Source organism: Chelonoidis abingdonii, chromosome 6 (assembly GCF_003597395.2).
Source record: "Chelonoidis abingdonii isolate Lonesome George chromosome 6, CheloAbing_2.0, whole genome shotgun sequence".
Classification (NCBI taxonomy): domain Eukaryota; kingdom Metazoa; phylum Chordata; order Testudines; family Testudinidae; genus Chelonoidis; species Chelonoidis abingdonii.
In genome coordinates, this window is record NC_133774.1 from 62,289,865 (window position 1) to 62,308,718 (window position 18,854).

Consider the following 18,854-nt stretch of genomic DNA (forward strand, 5'->3'; position numbering starts at 1 on the left):
ACACATGGAACAAAATCCATGAATATTCTGCACCTAAAACTCACAGAACCGTCTCTCAGCTTGGATTAAAAAAAAAAAGCAGTGAATGTAAAGATAAATTCATATGTACTGCTCTTCTGATCACAAACTGCATTATCCTTCAAGGTGCTGAGCACAACCAGGAGGCTTCGAAGTGTCTCAGCACCCTGTATGATCAACCGTATAGTTAGCTGTACTGATCAGATCATTATAACATCCTGACACACAAGAAATTAAGAAAGAGGCATAACATGAAGCAAATTATTCAGCTGATACTTCAAGTTAGATATTTTCCCTCAAATAATAATACTAAAAACTCAAACTAATTCATGGGAGAAAGAGAGAGTGTGTCCGGCTCTACGTCTATTTTTATTTCCATAATGATTACTTGTAGAAGACAACCACTTCACTTGGTTGCATCATTTCCCCCCTCCCATCTGATTAATTAATAAAATGAGGCAGCATTTACTCAACAAGAACATTACACGTAAATTCCAGCATAGCCAAATTCTATGCTTATTTATATGCACAAGCATCCTATTTAAATCAATATGTTTACCATAGGGTGCATATGTGTACAGAAGTTGCATATAGGGCTGTGAAACATTATTAAGGGTACCAATACATTAGTGCCAAGCCTCAAAATAACTCGTACTCCTATACATTGAGGGAACTATGTCTCCCTCATGCAAATTAACATCAACAACTAAACTGCGTATTACAGAGTGGCTCATCCTTGTCTCTGGTCTGTCCATAGAGAGCAAAATGTTTGAAAGTTATTGAGTGTTGGCATTAGCTCTTTACAAGCAAATCTAGCATACTAAGCAACTATATTTCACAATGTCTTCAATATTACTGTAATGCGATGTCATGTATTATAAGAACACACAAATTCAGTGGCTCAATGGCGCTACATTAATGGTATTAGTAAGGCATGTAATTTGTTCATACCTTTTACAAATGACAATGAAATCAATATTTAGACAAAGCTCTCCAGAGGTCTTCCAAACTGCAGTATTGATTCAGATTACAACAGAGGTTAATGTGGATATTATTAACTTTAATGATAAAGAATAATTGTTTTAAATACAATGTGAATTACAGTCACAGTGGACATTTACATTCTATAGAAAGCTGAATATCACTGAACCTTTTAAACTTGAAAAAAGAGATGGATACAATCTTGCATCTCAGGACGTTTACTTGCCACATACCAACTCTAAAAGGAAATTAGAGACTGATTTCTCTCATTTCTTAGGGTTTCTATGTTTCAATATTTCAAAAGAAAAGAGATGGTCACAATTACAAAGCAGAATAAATGTACTAGCTGACCAGAGTAAACTGTTATTGTATCATCTCCTTTGTTCACTTATATCTGCATATGACTGTAGAACATGATTTGTGTGAATTCATTGTACACAGAAACAGGTTAAAAGTTTCCTTTCACTGCAGTGTCTAAATGTCCTTTTCTGTAAATAAAGACAAAGTATCTGATACAATAAATTAATTACAAAAATGAAATTATGACAACACTTATTTATTGAATACTTTGATGTATCACTTTTTTCCATAACTCTCTTCTTACTAAGTTATATTTAATCCCGGTCCAGTCAAGAAGGTCAAATAATAAGTGACAAGAATCATGGTAGATCTGATCACATGCCCCTGCTCCTCTAGACTGAATCTAATTTCTCCATCATTACTGGAAAGAAAACAACCCCCTAGCATGCATAAGTTCAACTTTTTTCAGTTTACCTGAAACAAATGAAGGAATAATGTTGACCTAGCTTTAGGACATAAGGGAATATCATGACACTTTACATGAGGTATTCCATATACTCTTTACTACCCCAAAAGAAGTTTTGTCACCATTGCCATCTCCATCAAGGAATAACATCTTATTCTAAAAAGAGCGAAGGGATCTCACATGAGAAGACAAAGATTAATCAGTTTCTGTCCATGAGCATATTTTTCCATATACTTAAGCCCTCATATCTGTGTTAAGCAGCTGTATGACAAAGTACCTTGTCACGAGGTGAACTGGCCCTTTAACGGGCTTTTGGGCTACATCTGTGCCAGTGTTAGCTTGCCCCAGGTAGAAGAAATAAGTGACAAAAGATCAAATGGCTAAGAATTGGCCTGTGGTGAGAAGAAGAGGAGCCTGTGTTTCAGTGAGGGAGGGGTAGGAGTGGGATGGGGGCTCTAAGAGAGAGGGACTCCAAGGACAGCACACCTGGGAACTGATTCTTTATAAAGAGACAGAGAGCAGCCAGGAGGGCTAGGGATACAGGAAGAGACACCAGGAAGATGACAAGGCAGTTTTGGACTATAGAGGGCAAATAGCCTCATTGTTCCAACCCTGGTAACCCACAGTGGATAGGGACTCCCCATATGCTGCCACTTGGTGAGGAGGAGAAACGACCCCTGGAAACAAGGTGTGGATGGAGTGACTAACAAAAGACCCAAAGAGGCAGAAGCTGAGCTCAGAAGAAGGGCAGCACTGGAAGATGTGTGTTTGTTTTGAGCTACAGGGCTAGATCACTGCAGCCACCTGATGACACTGGGGATCAGGAATTCTAGGAACTAGTGAATGACTGAAACTGAAAAAAAACTGAGGCAGAGGCAGGATCTGACACTAGGTTCAGAGGGGCCTTGCTACTCTCCTCCATATTAGCATTTCTCCTTGAAGCATCCAAAATTGAAACTCATACATCATCTTCCATTGTGTGGTCTCTAGAGGTATAAGCACAGCAAACCTTACTCCGAGTTGGAAATCAACATGTCTCATCTTGAATAAATGGACATCATCCACAAAGACAAATCCAGAGAAATCTTACCCTTCATCTCACTGGCTCTGGACACCTGACAAAATAACTATATGCTGTAGTCCCTTTCCCAAAGGGCTATCATTTCCCATGTGTCTGTTTAAGTATTTAGCACAAAGGGGACTGGACCAGGTTAAGACCTCTGGGCTGCCTCAAAATATTAATAAATAACAGTGACTAGATCAGGAGGAAGGGGCACTTAGAAGTCTAGGCTTGTAAACTCCACTCAGCACCATCACAATAAAATTAATTAAAAAGCCCAAGAAGTTGACTTGCTTCTATGATTACTTTTGTGACATTCCAACTTCCGTTTCAACCCAAGATGCTTCCCCTTTTTACTTCCACTTTTGCAACAGCTTCCTGCCTCCCTTTCCAAATGAATCTCCTTGGATAATTTACAATTTACCCTTGTTGTACTGTCTCCCCTAATCAGACCATAAAAAGGGAAAACTCCTAACCCAGGGGACATTGTTCCAAATCAGATTTTTCCAGAAGTATTTTTAATAATTCCTGCTAACACATTTTTCCTTCTCTGATTCTGTAGTATGAAGAGCCTAACCAATACATTAAATCATCTTGTTTCCTTTCTGGACATCATCTAATTTTTCTATCTTGTCTTCAAAATACAGGCACATTAATTGGTGGCTCCTTCATGGCATCTAAATGCCTTACACAAAGCAACATCAAATTAACGTTAGCCCCAGTGATAGAACTCTCAACTGCCTCAGCCCCTTGTTCTCCTGAGCAAGTCACGTGGGAAAATAAAAAATTCTTTATTTCAGGGCAAATTTCCTTTTATTTCAAATAATTCTTCAAGCAATGTAGTTGCATTTTTTGTACTCTTTCCAACCCTGCCAAGTCACTAAGGCACTGCACAGATAATTAAGATATAATAAGGATCAACTATCAGAATTACACTATTGGGTTAGTGTGGGTGCAGGTGCCAAAGGTTGTTGATGGTCTGTGACATACAGAAAGACCAGTTAGACAATTGAGTGTTCCCTTATGGCCTTAAACCCTATGACGCTAAAAAGCCAAACATGGGCAATCATTTTTCAAGACATGCTCACCCATACTAATGTCTTCTCATCTACTCATTTTAAATATTAGCAGGAAATAGCCACCATACCATTCAGTAATCTTTGCCTCCCTACATGTTATCTGAATGAACAATAACAATGAAACTCACTGGTGGCACTTTTCCAAAGTCTCTAATCTCATCCTCTTTTTTATCCTCTCATTATATTAGGGCCTAATTCAAAACCAGTTGAAGTCAATTGCAGTCTTTTTCTCACTGACTTCAGTGGGCTTTGGAAAAGGTCCATAATGTTCCCACTGAGTCTTATATGACAAGAGAAAGTTACTCACCTTGCAGTAACTGAGTTTCTTTGAGATGTGTGTCCCTGTGAGTGCTCCACTCTAGGTGACGGTGCGTCCCGGCGCCGTTGATCAGAGATTTTCCGTAGCAATGCCTGGTTGGGACGCATGCACTCAGTTGGTATCTCCCGTCTCATTGGAATCTTCCTGAGTGCGTGTGCCCCACACCCTCCTCAGTTTCTTCTCTACCGTGGAGAATCATACTAGTACTCCAAAGTAGAGGGGAGGAGGGTGGGGAGTGGAGCACCCACAGGGACACACATATCGAAGAACCTCAGTTACTACAAGGTGAGTAACTTTCTCTTCTTCTTTGAGTGCTTCCCTGTGGGTGCTCCACTCTAGGTGAATGTGTAGCAGTACCCACTATGGTTGGTGGGACTTTGGAGATGCAGCAGTGAGTACTGTAGATAGTACTGTATGGTCTACCATGGTGTCTGCTGTGGTGTCTTGCATGAGAGCATAGCGTTTTGCAAACTTGTGTTCAGATGACCCCATAGCTGCTTTGCAGATGTCAGGAACGGGAACATTGTGTAGGAAGGCAATGGTGTCGACATGGCTCGAGTGGAATGAGTTTTAATGCCTTCGGGCAGTTGAAGATTTTGCGCATGGAAAAGGATCTGATGCAGTCAGAGATCCACTTGGATAGACGTTGTTTAGAGATAGCCGTACCTTTTGATCTTTCGGTAATGGAAACAAAGAGTCGTGGGGACTTACGGAATGGTTTAGTCCTGTCTAAATAAGAGGCGATTACTCACCTGACGTCAAGAGTATGCAGGGTTGCCTCTTGCGGAGTCTTGTGAGGTTTGGAATAGAAAATAGGTAAGTATATAGGTTGGTTGAGGTGGAAGGTTGATACCACCTTAGAAAGAAATTTAGGATGTAGTCTCAAAGTGACTTTGTCTTTGGAGAAGGTTGTGAAGGGAGGGTGGGCCATCAGGGCGCCCATTTCACCAACTCTCCCTGCTGATGTTACGGCAACTATGAAAGCCACCTTCATGGACATATGGAGATGAGAGGAGGTAGCCAAGGCCTCACAGGGAGGTTTCGTGAGAGCATGAAGAACGAGGTTAAGAGTCTATGCAGCCACTGCTGGGTAAATTTCAGGGTAGAGATTTTGCAGGCCTGTGAAAAAGCGTTTTATGGTGGGGTGGGTAAAGAATGAATAATCATCTAATAGGTCATGGAAGGTGGTAAGTGCTGCCATAGTTGAATGGCTTCCATGCAAAGGGAATGTGATCGGGCTCCTCCTTGTCTGTTGATGTAGTACATGCATGCTATGTTGTCTTTTAAGGCCCAAAGAGATTTGTTCTTTATGAGGGGAAGAAAGCGAAGGCATGCTCGCCTCACTGCTCTGAGCTCTAAGAGATTTATGTGTAGGTGCGTCTCTGATGCGGACCACTGGCCTTGTGCCCTGTGCCGCCCTAGGTGCGCTCCCCAACCTCTTAGGGAAGCGTCCGTGGTGAGCATAAGGGTTGGGGAATATTGCTCGAAGGAACCCCTGTGCAGAGGTTTTCTGGACTTGTTTACCAATGTTGGGAAGCTATAACATTAGGAGGAGGAGTTAGCAGCATCCTTAAGGTGTGTTTGTTGGGTTTGAAATTGGAATTGAGCCAGCCCTGGAGACATCTCATATGTAGCCTGGCATGGAGAACCACGAAGGTGGTGGCTGCCATGTGTACCAAGGAGCTGTAGGCAGAGTCTTGCCTGTGTCCTGGGACGAATAGAGAGCGTGCGTTTGAGCTGCGTGATAGCAAGGAATCTGTGATATGGGAGTGAGACCCTGCTCTGGATTGAGTCGAGATGAGCTCCGATGAACTCCATCTGTTGTTTAGGTGTCAGGGTGGATTTTTGGATGTTTATTTGGAGGCCTAGGCTGTGAAAGAGGGAGATGGCAAAATGGGTAGCTTGAAGTGTCTCGCCATAGGAGTTGCCCTTGATGAGGCAATTGTCTAGAGAGGGGAACAGCGTGAACCCGTGTTTGTGGAGGTGAGCCACGACCATGGCTAGAGTCTTGGAAAAAAATTCTCAGTGCTGTGGCGGGTCCGAAAGGAAGAACTCTGTATTGAAAATGGTCATGACCGATTGTGAATCGTAGGAAGCGTCTGTGAGCTGGATGAATTGATATACGAAAGTAAGCATGCTGTAGGTCGAGGGCTGTGAACCAGTCCCCTTGATCCAGTGCAGGTATTATCGTGCCCAGTGTGACCATCTTGAATCTTTGTATCCTCACGAATTTGTTCAGTTGGCGTAGATCTAGTATAGGACTCCATCCTCCAGTCTTTTTCTGAGTTAGAAAGTAATGGGAGTAGAAACCTGTCTCTTGATTTTGCGTCGGCATAGGTTTCACTGCACCTAGTTGTAGAAGATGCGCCACTTCTGTGCGAAGTAAGTGGTCGTGAGAAGGGTCCCTGAAGAGGGACGGGGAAGGGTAGGAAGGTAGGAGAAAGTTTGTCCTTATCAAAAGGGAGATCCTCCACTTTGGTCTGCAGTTCTTTGGGGATGCCAGATGCAGAGAGCCATGAGGATCTGCGCATAACCACAGCAGTTGTACAGGCTGCTGTGTCTGCCATGTCTAGAGATGCCTGTAGGGCCGTTCTGGAAATCCGTTGGCCCTCAGTCAGGATTGATTTGAAGTCTGTTCTCTTATCCTCTGGAATGTAGGAGACAAATTCAAAGTTTATTGTAATTATCAAAGTCATAACCGGCAAGGGGAGCAGAATAGTTTGCAATTCTGAACTGTAGTGTGGAGGACGTATAAACCTTGAGGGCCAAGACGTCTAAGGTCCTTGTCTTGCGGGGTGGGTTGATATTGTGATTGCTTCGTCCTCTGTGCAACTGCATCCATGACAAGGGAGTTCGGTGGTGGATGAAAAAAATAGGAAGTCAGCGTCCTTTGCAGGGACATAGTATTTACATTCGGCTTTTTTGCAAGTTGGTACTAAAGACGCTGGGGTTTGCCAGAGAGTGTCAGCCGGCTCCAGGAGTGCTTCGTTTATAGGGAGCACGATTTTTGAGGGTGCAGATGGTTGAAGGATTCTGAGGAGTCTGTGTTGCGTCTCCTGAACCTCTTGAAAGGGGATATCTTGACTGAGTGCCACCCTCCTGAAAAGTTCTTGAAATTGTTTACAGTCATCCATGGCCCATGGAGGTGGAGGGAGGAGGGCTCCCTCCGTCCAGGGCTCATGGAGAGTTAAGGATATGGTGAGTAACTTGCATATTCAGGAGGGGGGTCAGACACCTTAGAAGTGGACAGAGCATGAGATTGAAGCACAGAAGGAGGATTTTTGGTAGGAGCATGTTGCCAAGGGTACCACTGAGGCCAGGGCATAGGGTAGGAGAATCCAGATGTCGCCCATGGGGGGAGCAAAGTAGGGAAACTGAGGCTGATGGCCTTGAGCCGTGACCTGAGGTGGCAGAGGTTCATGTGGAGGAGAAGCAGGAGGGGAGAACTCCACTTGCTGTTGTAAATCAAGTTCACCGTCAGTGAAAACCAGTTCAGGTGGAGAGAGCGGCAGTTCAAAAAAATGAGCCCTGTGTATCTAGGAGCGGAGAGTGAGGCTCATGTGGCATTGAAAGGTCACACTGAGTGAGAAACTGTTGCTCCTGCTCCCTGGGCTGAGCTGAGCCTGCTCTCTGCTCTAGCTCATTAGCAGAAGAAAGTGAAAGTGACCGTAGTGCTGCAGACTGCTTGGAGATGCCCTGCAGGGGGTCTGCTACTGGTGCCCAGGTGGAAGATAGGCTCAGTCCCAACATTCTTCTCCCTGCCGGCACCGAGGCTGTTTATGGTGCTGAGGAGCAGCACGCTGCCGGCACCGCAGCCATTTGCAGTGCCCAGGAGGAGCACACTGCTGGCACCGCAGCCGTTTTTGGTGCTGAGATGAGGTACGCTGCTGGCACTGCGGTCGTTTTTGGTGCTGAGGAGGAGCGTGCTGCCGGCACCGTGGCCATTTGCGGCGCTGAGGAGAGGCGCGCTGCTGGCACCGCGGCCGTTTGCAGTGCCCAGGAGGCACACGCTACCGGCACCGCAGCCGTTTGTGGTGCCGAGGAGGAGTGCGCTGCTGGCACCACAGCCATTTTTGGTGCCGAGGAGCAGCGCGCTGCCGGCACCACGGCCATTTTTGGTGCCGAGGAGCAGCGCGCTGCCGGCACCACGGCCGTTTGCAGTGCCGAGGGGACCGGAGCCACAAGGTCCTTCCTGACACAGGAGGTCGGGTCGCTGCCTCTGCGCTCTATCAGAGCTGTGGCCGAGGCATTAGAAAAAGCTGAGGCACCTGCCTTTGGTGCTGTCAGCACAAAGGGTAGGGATCTCATGGGAGACCCCCTACCCTTAAAGTCTTTCCTGTGAGACTGTTCTGCTTCTTGCCTCTGCTCCAGGGAGGGTGAAGCAATGCTGCCCACTGGTTCCGATCTGGCTGGGGAGCGTGTGGGAGCGGGTTTAACCTTTCCCATCTCCGAAAGCAGCTGTAAGGATTTTTCCATCATCAGCATTTTGAGCCGCAGATCCCTGTCATGACAAGCTCTTGACTTGAGGCTCGTGCAATGGAGGCACTTCACAGGGACGTGGGTGTCCTCGAGGCACTTCACACAGTGTGAGTGCCAATCTGTCCGTGGCATGGATTCCTGACAGGAAATACACCTTTTGAATCCTGAAGCTCCTGGCATTATGAATTAGAGATGGCCGAGGAGAGTCTCTCAATGGGAGACAAGCCTAAGGGATTTTTTTTTTTTTAACTAAGTAACGAACTATGTAACTACACTAAAGGAAGGGAAACAACTGAGATGTAACTAATAATTATTTCTATGTTCTTTGTTACTGTTTCCTATAAAGACCAGGGAAGAAAAAGCAGCACTGCCCTGAGTTCCATCTTTGGCCGAGGACGGTTGAGAAGGAACTGAGGAGGGTGTGGGGCACACGCACTCAGGAAGATTCCAACGAGACGGGAGATACCAACTGAGTGCGTGCGTCGCAACGGCCCCGGTGTCGGCAGCGTACCTCATCTCAGCACCAAATCTACCATCAATGGTACCGGGATGCACCGTTACCTAGAGTGGAGAACCCACAGGGACAGCACTCAAAGAAGAACTAACCTACCTATTTTGACTACCTCAAATCCTTCTTTAAAATGCACTTCTTCCACAAAACTGTCCAATAATAATCCCCCAAAAGAAGAAAAAGGTATGTAATAGAAAATATATTAAAGAATCACACAATTTTGGATTTCATCTCAGTTTTCTCATCTGGTGCACTGTACTTTTGGCCTTTTCTGTTTAATTTCATGGGCCAATGATGAAAAAGGCATTTGAGAGGATGGAATGGATTTAGCTACTGTATTTCAATGCCCTTGATTCCCCTTTTCTTTAGTCCCAACAACTTTAGCAATGCAAAGTAATATATAGGAGTTTTTCCTGATTAAAGGCCATCGAATTTGGCCCATGATTTAAATTTCTCACTGGCTATATTTTACATAGGTTAAATGCAAAAACATTTTCATTATAAAGTGGTATTAATTATAAGCAATATGAAAATATTAATGTCTAGAACTCTCTCCAGCATAATATTATCTGGTTAAGTAGGTTAGAAATTTTAAAAAGTGAGACTTTGAATGAGTATGACTAGCATTTGCAGATACATTCATTTGGATTAAAATGACAGACACCAATTTTTATACTACAGGAAATAAGATGACTTCCAACTAGGATCAGGTAGAATGTTTCCTTTATAGAATTACTGTTAATTCTATAAAGGAAATAACTGTTAATAACTGTTGGAGAGCAGAGCATAACAGACTTAAAGGACGGGTGGTCTCTCTAAAAGGGTAATTTGTATGTTCTTAATCAGAGCTGCCATTGATCTATTCTCTCCCTAGAACTGCTAACTTTCACAGAGCTAAATTCATTTCAGCAGACAGAAGACATGTACAATGCACTTCTATATGCCCCAAAACGCCCACTGTGCCCAGTGAAGATTCATTTGCAGCACCCCCACCAGCTCCACTCAGCTCCACAGAGGGTACAGTAAGGATGCACTGAGTCAACATGTGGTCCTGGCCATGCCTCTTTCCAAGACCATGGTTACATTGTTCCTTTGACAATTTTTTTTTTTTAACTAAGAAGGACCACGTACCAGCATAAACCAGGAATGAATGTAGCCTAGCACCTAAATTTGTGTGGGCTCCAATAGACCATAAAGCTATATACAACTATGACAGTTTATATCACTCAAGCAAATTCTAGTACACAGTTTGCTAGATTGTAATTAGGCTAGAACTTGAATATCAGTTCTGTTCCTAAGATAAACATATTCTGAATTATTTTTTGCACTGTTCATATTATACTCAAAGTCATTCCCTTCCTGCCTCCTCCTGGCCCTGAGCAGACCTTTCCTTTGAGACCTGAAACAGTGACGACTTTATTTTGAAGACTTAGAAATGTCAGAAGTCATTTCAATTCCACTTGTCAAAATTAAGTTCATAGGCCTTCTCCTCAGAAGGATATTTACATAAATGTAATTCATTTGCTAGAATTGAACGTTTGTCTTTTATTGTTTGAAAATATCACAAATCATCATGCAATTGCCCACGGCTGGCCATTGCAATCTATGAAACCCATTGCCAAAAGTCTGTTCGTTTTTGGAAAAACTGCAAGGCAGTTCATGATTGTGGCGGTCAGTGCCATTGGGGCGGCCTCTAACATCACAAAGGTTGCTGCAAGCTCCCTACCAGCCACATACCTGCAACTGAGCAGCTAGTATGACCTCTGACCACAAGGAACGATAGCTCAACAGCTTGTTTATGGTCTGTGCTATACCAGATGTCATACTAGATAACCATAATGGTCCCTTCTGGGCTTAAAATGTGTGAAGCTAAATCTATGAAAGGCTGCCTTAGCTAATGGATTAAGCACAGGACCAAGACCAAGAGACTCCTGTGTTCTAATGGCAGCTTTGACAATGACTCAGCCTGTGGCCTTAGTTGAGTCACTTAACCTTTCTTAGTTTTCCATCTAGAAAACAGAAATGATGATAATATCTACCTCACATTGATATTGTTATTGATTAATTATGTGTTTCAGTGTCATGAATATTCAGGATATCTGACAAAGACATTCAGTTCAACAACCACATTTAAACAAATGTTGCAGAATATTTGCATAAAGCAAATTTCAGGTTAGTAATCATAAATATTTGCACCAAAAACCTGATTCTGAGAGCTCTGCTCATCCAATCAAGGAACAGAAAATAGTTTTGTTACTCGGTTTTTCCTTTCATAAGTTAAGACAGTTAATTAAAAGTGTGAACTAAAGCCTTTAAGTACATAAAATATTAGGGGCAGTTTAAGTTTTTATTTACCTTACAATATTGTATATTTTGCATGATTGGTAGTTACTTTCATAAAGACTGATTTAAAAACTCATATAGACACTGGATATGCTGCTACTAGATGCTCCAAATATAATTAGCACTCATGATCTCAAAGGGTTACTAAATTTGCTCCAGCCATTTTTTTGTGTAGATCCTTCCATATCTGTACTCAGAATTATCATTTGTGCACATAAATTTGACATTTGATTTGCAAAATTTTGCAAACATTTCAGGAATAAATTCAAATGATGTTTTTTTTTTAAAACATATCCTTAAAAATTTACAGTTAAAAAAAGACCATCTGCACTCCACATTCTTGAAATTTTATAATCTTGATTCTGATCCTACTTTCAATCAAAATTTTAAACACTGAATTTACCGGGAACAGAATTAAGTGTCTTACATAAAACTTTGAAAAAATATAAAAAATGGTTCACTCAAACTGCATTTTCTTTCTGTTTTCTGAAGAAGCTCAGTGCTATCTATGACAGTAAATCCAACTATTGTAAAGGCTTTAATAAAATATACCTTTTATACCAAGCTCTATCTATAAATCTCAGAACCTAAAACACACTAACAATCAACTGATAATGAGGTCAGAAATACAAGTAAATTTACTTCTAATGAAGTCTGGAGACACAGTAATCAAAGTGTTAAAAATTCATTTCATGCATATCTCATTTGCCTCTTAGCTGATATTTATCACATAATACTGTGAGAAAGTAGAGGTCTAAGATGCTCCAGATAAATGGCTCAATTAATTGTACAGAGGTAGCCCTCTTTGAGCTGAACCAGAGCTGTGAGCTCTTTATTAAAAGCACTATTCTGTAGCCCATAACCTTGTTCCTTGACTCCTCTCTAGTTTCCAATTTAAACAAGTCCCCATGCGGCTTGCTCTAAAGGGCTTTGTCTCCCTGTCATTGTTAAGAGAGCCGAGGCATCCTGGAAGTGTGAAATCAGACCTCATGAGCTGAACGGTTCCCCAGGGAACGCTGGACTGAGCAGAAGGTCAAAGTCATGGGCTGGACCATCTGAAAGCGTCTGATCACCAGTCTGTGTCACAGCGAGTGGGGTGGGGGGAGCTAGGAGACTGGAATTGAACACATCTTAATTAAAGCCCACAGACAGCAAAACAAACTGTTTTTTAGGCAGGCTGTCAAATCAAGCTTAGATTTAGCACTACTAATGAATCTGAGTTGCTAACTCTTATTTCTTAAGATAATAAGAGTCTCAGAGAAGTTGATAAAAATGGGGGCATATCTTTTTCCTCTGTTTTCTTCCTTAAATAATCTGCTATCAATAATAAGGCAGCTTTCTTCAAAAGAAAAGCACTAACATGTCTATCTCAATAAAGGAGTAGCAAACACCATCTTATTAAACCAGTAGGTTTTTCACTCCAGAGGGCTAAGCCTTCTATATATGTAACCTTGTTGCAGAAAGGAGAATACCATTTATGTGACTATTGCTTTAACTGATATTGTATTTCATTTTAAAAAGTGCCTATTGCTTTCTGAAATATATTTGGGTTAGGTGCACATAAAATATATTAATTTGAGAGATCAACTTACATGATGATTCCATTATGCATTATCTTTCACTATATTGCCAGTATATACCTTTATTTAAAAGGACTTAATTGTATATACCACAAATGGCTTGCCACTCCGAGGAGACTTTGATCTTTTCTGGGGAATCACAAGCTAGCTGACGGTAAAATGGGGGAAAGGGATGAGATAACTTTTTCTTTTTTTGTTGAGGACTTGGGGGAGAAAAATCAATCGCAACCCTGCTATAACCCACCCCCAAGCACTGAATAGGTAATGTTAAGTTGGGGATTTAAATGAAAATGTCTAAGGCAGAAAAGAAAAACCAGAGTATTTTGTTCTATTCCATTTGGTTAAATTAGAATTCCAAAAATCTATTTTGTAATAATTTCCAGGTGAAAGCCCTTTGCTCCACCACATTTCCCAACTTAATAAAAGTTGACATCGGTGAAGGCCCTAATATTTTTAGCCTCAGGCAGGAATTCCATGACCACATTTGAGATATACTGCTCTGTATTTTTGTCCAGTGCAAGGAAAGTATATTCTTACAGTAGGTCAGTTCATTTAGAGACCAATCCTACAACATGCTCAGCACTCTCGATTCCCATTGAAATCAAGCTGGAGTGCTGAGCACTCAGCACTTCAGAGGATTATGCCCTTTTCGTGTGTTCCTGTAAATGGGTTCACCGAATAGTACTTTTCAATACGTCTCAAGCCTAGTTATAGCACACTTAACAGTGACCAATTTTCAAAACTGTAGCACCCAGTTTCTCAGGCTGTGAAAGCCTGCCCACAACTTGACTGAAATTTCAATCCACTCTCGTGTCTTGTTCAATGCATGTGTATGCGTGGGAGTTGTAAACGGAGGCCTTAACCACCCAGTTAATCTCTTTTTTTAATCTGTATTAACCTTAATGATTTGAAGTGCACTGTCCAACACTAGGCTATTGAGCTTAAAGAAAAAACTACCCTCCACTATCAACAGTTTATTAGGGGCTTAACTGAAGTGACCTACTGTAGTAGTATTCAGCTGAACAAGGCTATGGGCTTTTTGTGGAAAGGAAAAGAATTGAGGGTTTCATTAAAAAGTAATTTGTGCTTTTTACTCCCTTATTCAATGGGACTCTCAATTGCTCTTTATTCACACAGAGTTAATACAGTATTACAGTGCTTCTCAATGAATGTATAGTAACAAAAGAAAAATTTTACATTTTGAAAGGAAAAAATTCTCTCTTACTGTAGTAAGATTGATGACTACTTAAAAGATTACAGAAATCTTTCCCACTCTGTGCATATGCTTAATGATGGAATATTGTGATTTTTTTAACTATTCAGCCTAAACTAATTTATTTTGACTTATTACTTTACATTAAAAAAGGCCTGTAAGTGAAATGGGATATTTTTAGTCTACAGAAAGGGAGCAGATCAAACAGGTACTGTACAGGAGTGTCTGTGTTGCTGCTTAGACTCAGGAGAAAAATCCATAAGATTCAATCAGAAAAAAAGGATGTATTATTATTATTTGTATTATTATAGATAAAAATGCAGATTAGCATACTGATCCATATTCATATGAGCAATTCTTAATCACACATGTAGCGTTGTTGATGTTAGCTGGTCTGCTCACATCAGTAAGGATTACTCATTTAAGTAAGAATTGGAGGATAAGGTCCTAAATGCTATTTACAAGACACTTTACTGGAGGTGTATGTGGGATGAACATACAATGAATAATTAAAGTCCAAACAATCAGCAAATAAATCATTAGTTATTTCTAAACATACATTATTCAAATTCAAAATTTAATCTGAAGGTAGTCACATAGTTCTAAAGAACATTACACAAAACAGGTGTAAATTACAGCATTTCTTAATAAACCTTTTGGTTGCCTTTCAAACCGATGGCATTTTTTTCCCCTCAAAAGGTGCAATAATTTGTATGAAGTTTGAAATACATAGCTCTTTAGAAACACCTATATTATATAAATAATTGTTCTGGCTATTCCTAGTGGACAAAATATTTAGGACACATAGAAATGGGGAGGATATCAAATATTCCTTCCACTTGCTAACCGACAGTCATTCTGAATGTACAGAGTCTGAAAATAGTTTTGGTAGTTATGCACATCTCCAATTGAATAAAATGTACTTCCAAAAACTTCTGCAACTAGCACAAATGACATGTTGATCAGGAAAAATTCAAGACTGAACAAGGTCAGAGACTGAATTAACCCATTCCCCCTGAATAACTTAATCTCCCTCTCTGTTCAGACCATATTGGATTATAAGGTCAAAGCAGAGTGAGGAACCTTTAGAAGTGTTTCTCCAATCTCTGCCAAAGAAAGAATCTGTTATTTTGTGTTCCATCAACTGGATGACCTGTTTCAGCAATAAATTTTTTGTCCTGTTAATTTACACAGAACTATTAAGAAAGGAATTTTCTACCATATATCTATATTTATACCTGTGACAGAACTTGTACTTCAAGTTCCCAAGTGGCAGCTAAGCCAACTAGGTTAATTTAGTCAGCATATTCATGAATTCTTACAGCCGCAATGGCTACTCTCTGAAAAAGGACAATTTCATCTTGTTCCATTCAGCATGTGCAGTGTGTAGGTGGGTGTACTTTTAAGAGATAACATATTTCTAAAGAAAAATGGTTACTATGACTGCAATGATTATTCTTAAATAATTTCCAAAAAGCAGAAGGCAAAATTATCCAATCAGCTAATTTTTAGTACAAGGACAAAACAAGAAGATTTAAAAACAGAATGATTTCAAAAACGTATTTTCTTCTGACTATTTTGGAAGCTGTTATTCAAGGTCCAGTCTTTTACCTATAATGGGTCATTTACATTTGTAGTGCTGATTGCAGGAAACTATTTCTTTGGAAATTTTTTTATTTTTTTTATTTTAAACTACAAACAGTGTGGCAAGCTCTTGAGCCAGTACCAAAATATTATTTTGACAACAGCTTTAGAGAAATATTTGAGCCTATCATATTTTGAACTGTTAATTCATTGCAGTTTTGATTCTGAGAATTTTGTATATTTGTATCCATTAAAGAATAAAGTCCTGCATTTGTAGCTCATGAAATGTCTTTGCAGGACCTCTGATGGAGAAAAGGTGTATTTCTCCTTTCCCATAGATACTCTAGATAGGATTCTATTCACTGGTATTACAAGGGCTCATTAGCCAGCATATAAAAGTTTTGGTTGTTTGTCTGGGGATATTTTGGGAATAGAAGATAGGATTATTTGCAAACTGGGCAATGAAATTCTGACACACTTACCTTCCTTAAACTTCACACCATGTGGAAACTGATCAATTTTTAAAAAATGACCATATCCAAGACTCTTTAATTATACTATCTACTACCACAGAAACTTAATCAGTCCTTGCCTGTGACATCAGCTGCCATCAATGCTTCTGCTCTGATGACCTTCACCTGTAGAAATCCTACATCCTTCATGTTGTGAAACATCCTCATTGTGCTCTAAACAATAATAATAAAAAGTTATTATGGGCTGTGTGGAGAGGAAAGCGGTTAACGATTTTCCCTCCCCAATCCAAAATTTATTAAATACAATGCTATGTTTCAAATAATTGCTTTCTTAATTTTTAATTTCAATAGGAATTTACTGTTATCAGTCTGTTGCAATTCATTCCATTCCCCAATTATTATAAGATAAAAATGGAAGAGTATGTCAGGATAAAATATATTAATAAGGAATTAATGTTACTGGTTACTATCCTAATATTAGATATTTGAGCTACTAATTACAAAGTTTTAAATTTTGATATTCTATTTAGAATAACAAAATGGAAAAAGTAAAAATGATTCAATATACGATAGTTCCTCTTGCACATGAGAATCATACTTATGCTTTCCTTGTTATAGCTTGCGCAAGACAGTTTCATGTGTGATTAAGGGCCAATTTTTTTTTCCCTTGAGGAATATATGCAACTACCACTGTGCTTAACAGGAGTGACACATGCAAAGAGAGAATAAGAGACTAAAAGATGGCTCTCAGTACATTACAAGAAACTCTCATAATAAATCTCTTTTCCCCACTACCAAGTTTTATGTATAATTTAGACACATTTTATAAAAAGAAGAAGGAAAAATTGGAATAGAGTATTAGCCTTTATTCATGATAAGCAATCTTTTTGGAATTCTCTGTTAGACAACCATTTAGAAACAATATTTTGCTGTGTTTTTAAATAACAAAGTAACAGAATGGTATTACAGTAACTGAGTGCAATAGGCAAGAAACAGTTTTTTATACAGCCTGAATGCAGTGGCCAGTTCCACAGATGCAGTTTTAACCCCACAATTAATTGAGAGTAACACTGCTAGCATTTATGTTACACATCTAAATCAGGATTTCCAAAACTGGGAAACTAAAATTAGGCTTCCAAGTCCAGATTTAGACACCTAGGGATGTGGTCTTATTTTCAGAAGTGTTTGAAAATATTGGCCGTAAAGATTATAATTTGTGCACAAAGTCACTCATCAACACAATGCTTGGAGCCTTTTTTTTTTTTTTAAGGCTCAATAGGTTTTATGCCCATAGCCTTATTCTATTATTGTGACAGATAAAGAATTGGTTTGTAGGTCATGCAAGCATCAATAGAGACACTGAGTCAAGGATTTTGAATTCTATTACATGAGTAAAACTGACTATTATGGAAAATTAGAGTTTGATGTGAGTAAACTAACATTGCTATTCTACATGTTAAAGATGCTGTTTGCATATAATCTTAAATATTAGGCTGCTTGAAAAATATATTATATTTATGCATACCAAACAGCCATTAAAATGTTAGGAGTATAAAATGCATCCTTGTCTTTTATAAATAAGAAAATTTTGACAGTCAAATCATACTGTGACATTAATTTTATAAGTCCCATCTGAGTGTTTATTGTTTACAGTGAAGGTTTGACCGTGGTATACTGAGCTGAGGAAATGCCGTTATGTGTAATCTCATATGCTTTACTTTTTTCATATATGAAGAGTGTTTATCACAAGGATTATGTTTTAATCTTTTCAAACATTTGTTTATCTTCAGAAATCTGTTTAAAACAGACAGATGACAAACTTTAATCAAAATATACTTCACCCTCTATTTATGTGCTTGCAAATTGAGGGTGGTGGAGATGGTGTTACATATAGTGATGTTATCATTCAAATGTTTGTTGGCACAGTCTGTCATTTATTACAATAATGATCGAGTTTGGAAGTTTCTCATCAGGGCTGGTACCATAACACAAATAATTTCCCTCTTCTAATTCAGTGTGGAAAGGAGAAGAGATTTACAAAATGGTTTCTGCACCATGTTTTTTTGAAGCTACTTAACCCAAGTTTCATGGCGGCTAAAACAAACAAAAAACAATAAACCCTCCCAAACCCCCCAAAACATTGGTAATCTCATTCTGCAAAAAGGCAACATTGCTATATTTCACCCTCAATACTTGATACCCATCTTCAGACTCTGCAGAATAATTATTGTTTGAAATTTTAGTTTCAGCAAGTCAGCTGATTTAGAGTCATTTATTGCATATTCTGACAGACTGGGCCCCTGACATATGGTACAATATTATTGTAGGGACTCTATGAAATATGAATTATTTTAACACGTTACTTTAAATATGTAACTTTAAGTAATGGCTTATCAAAAGATATTCTGTCTTCTTATTTATGATTATTGTTGAAGGCCTCAAAACCTG

The 18,854-nt window shown here is 39.9% G+C and overlaps 1 protein-coding gene across 8 annotated transcripts in view; it reads right to left on the minus strand.

Moving 5' to 3' along the window:
• Positions 1 to 18,854, minus strand: part of MCTP1 (multiple C2 and transmembrane domain containing 1) — a 505,482-nt gene that overhangs the window by 209,559 nt on the left and 277,069 nt on the right. For all 8 annotated transcript variants that reach the window (XR_012656107.1, XR_012656106.1, XR_012656105.1 and 5 more), the window contains one exon: positions 16,526 to 16,619. Coding sequence is in view for 5 of the 8 variants with exons in the window: in XM_075067094.1 (XP_074923195.1) it covers positions 16,526 to 16,619 (94 nt within the window). In the remaining 3 variants the exon portion in view is untranslated. The remainder of the gene's footprint in view (positions 1 to 16,525; positions 16,620 to 18,854) is intronic.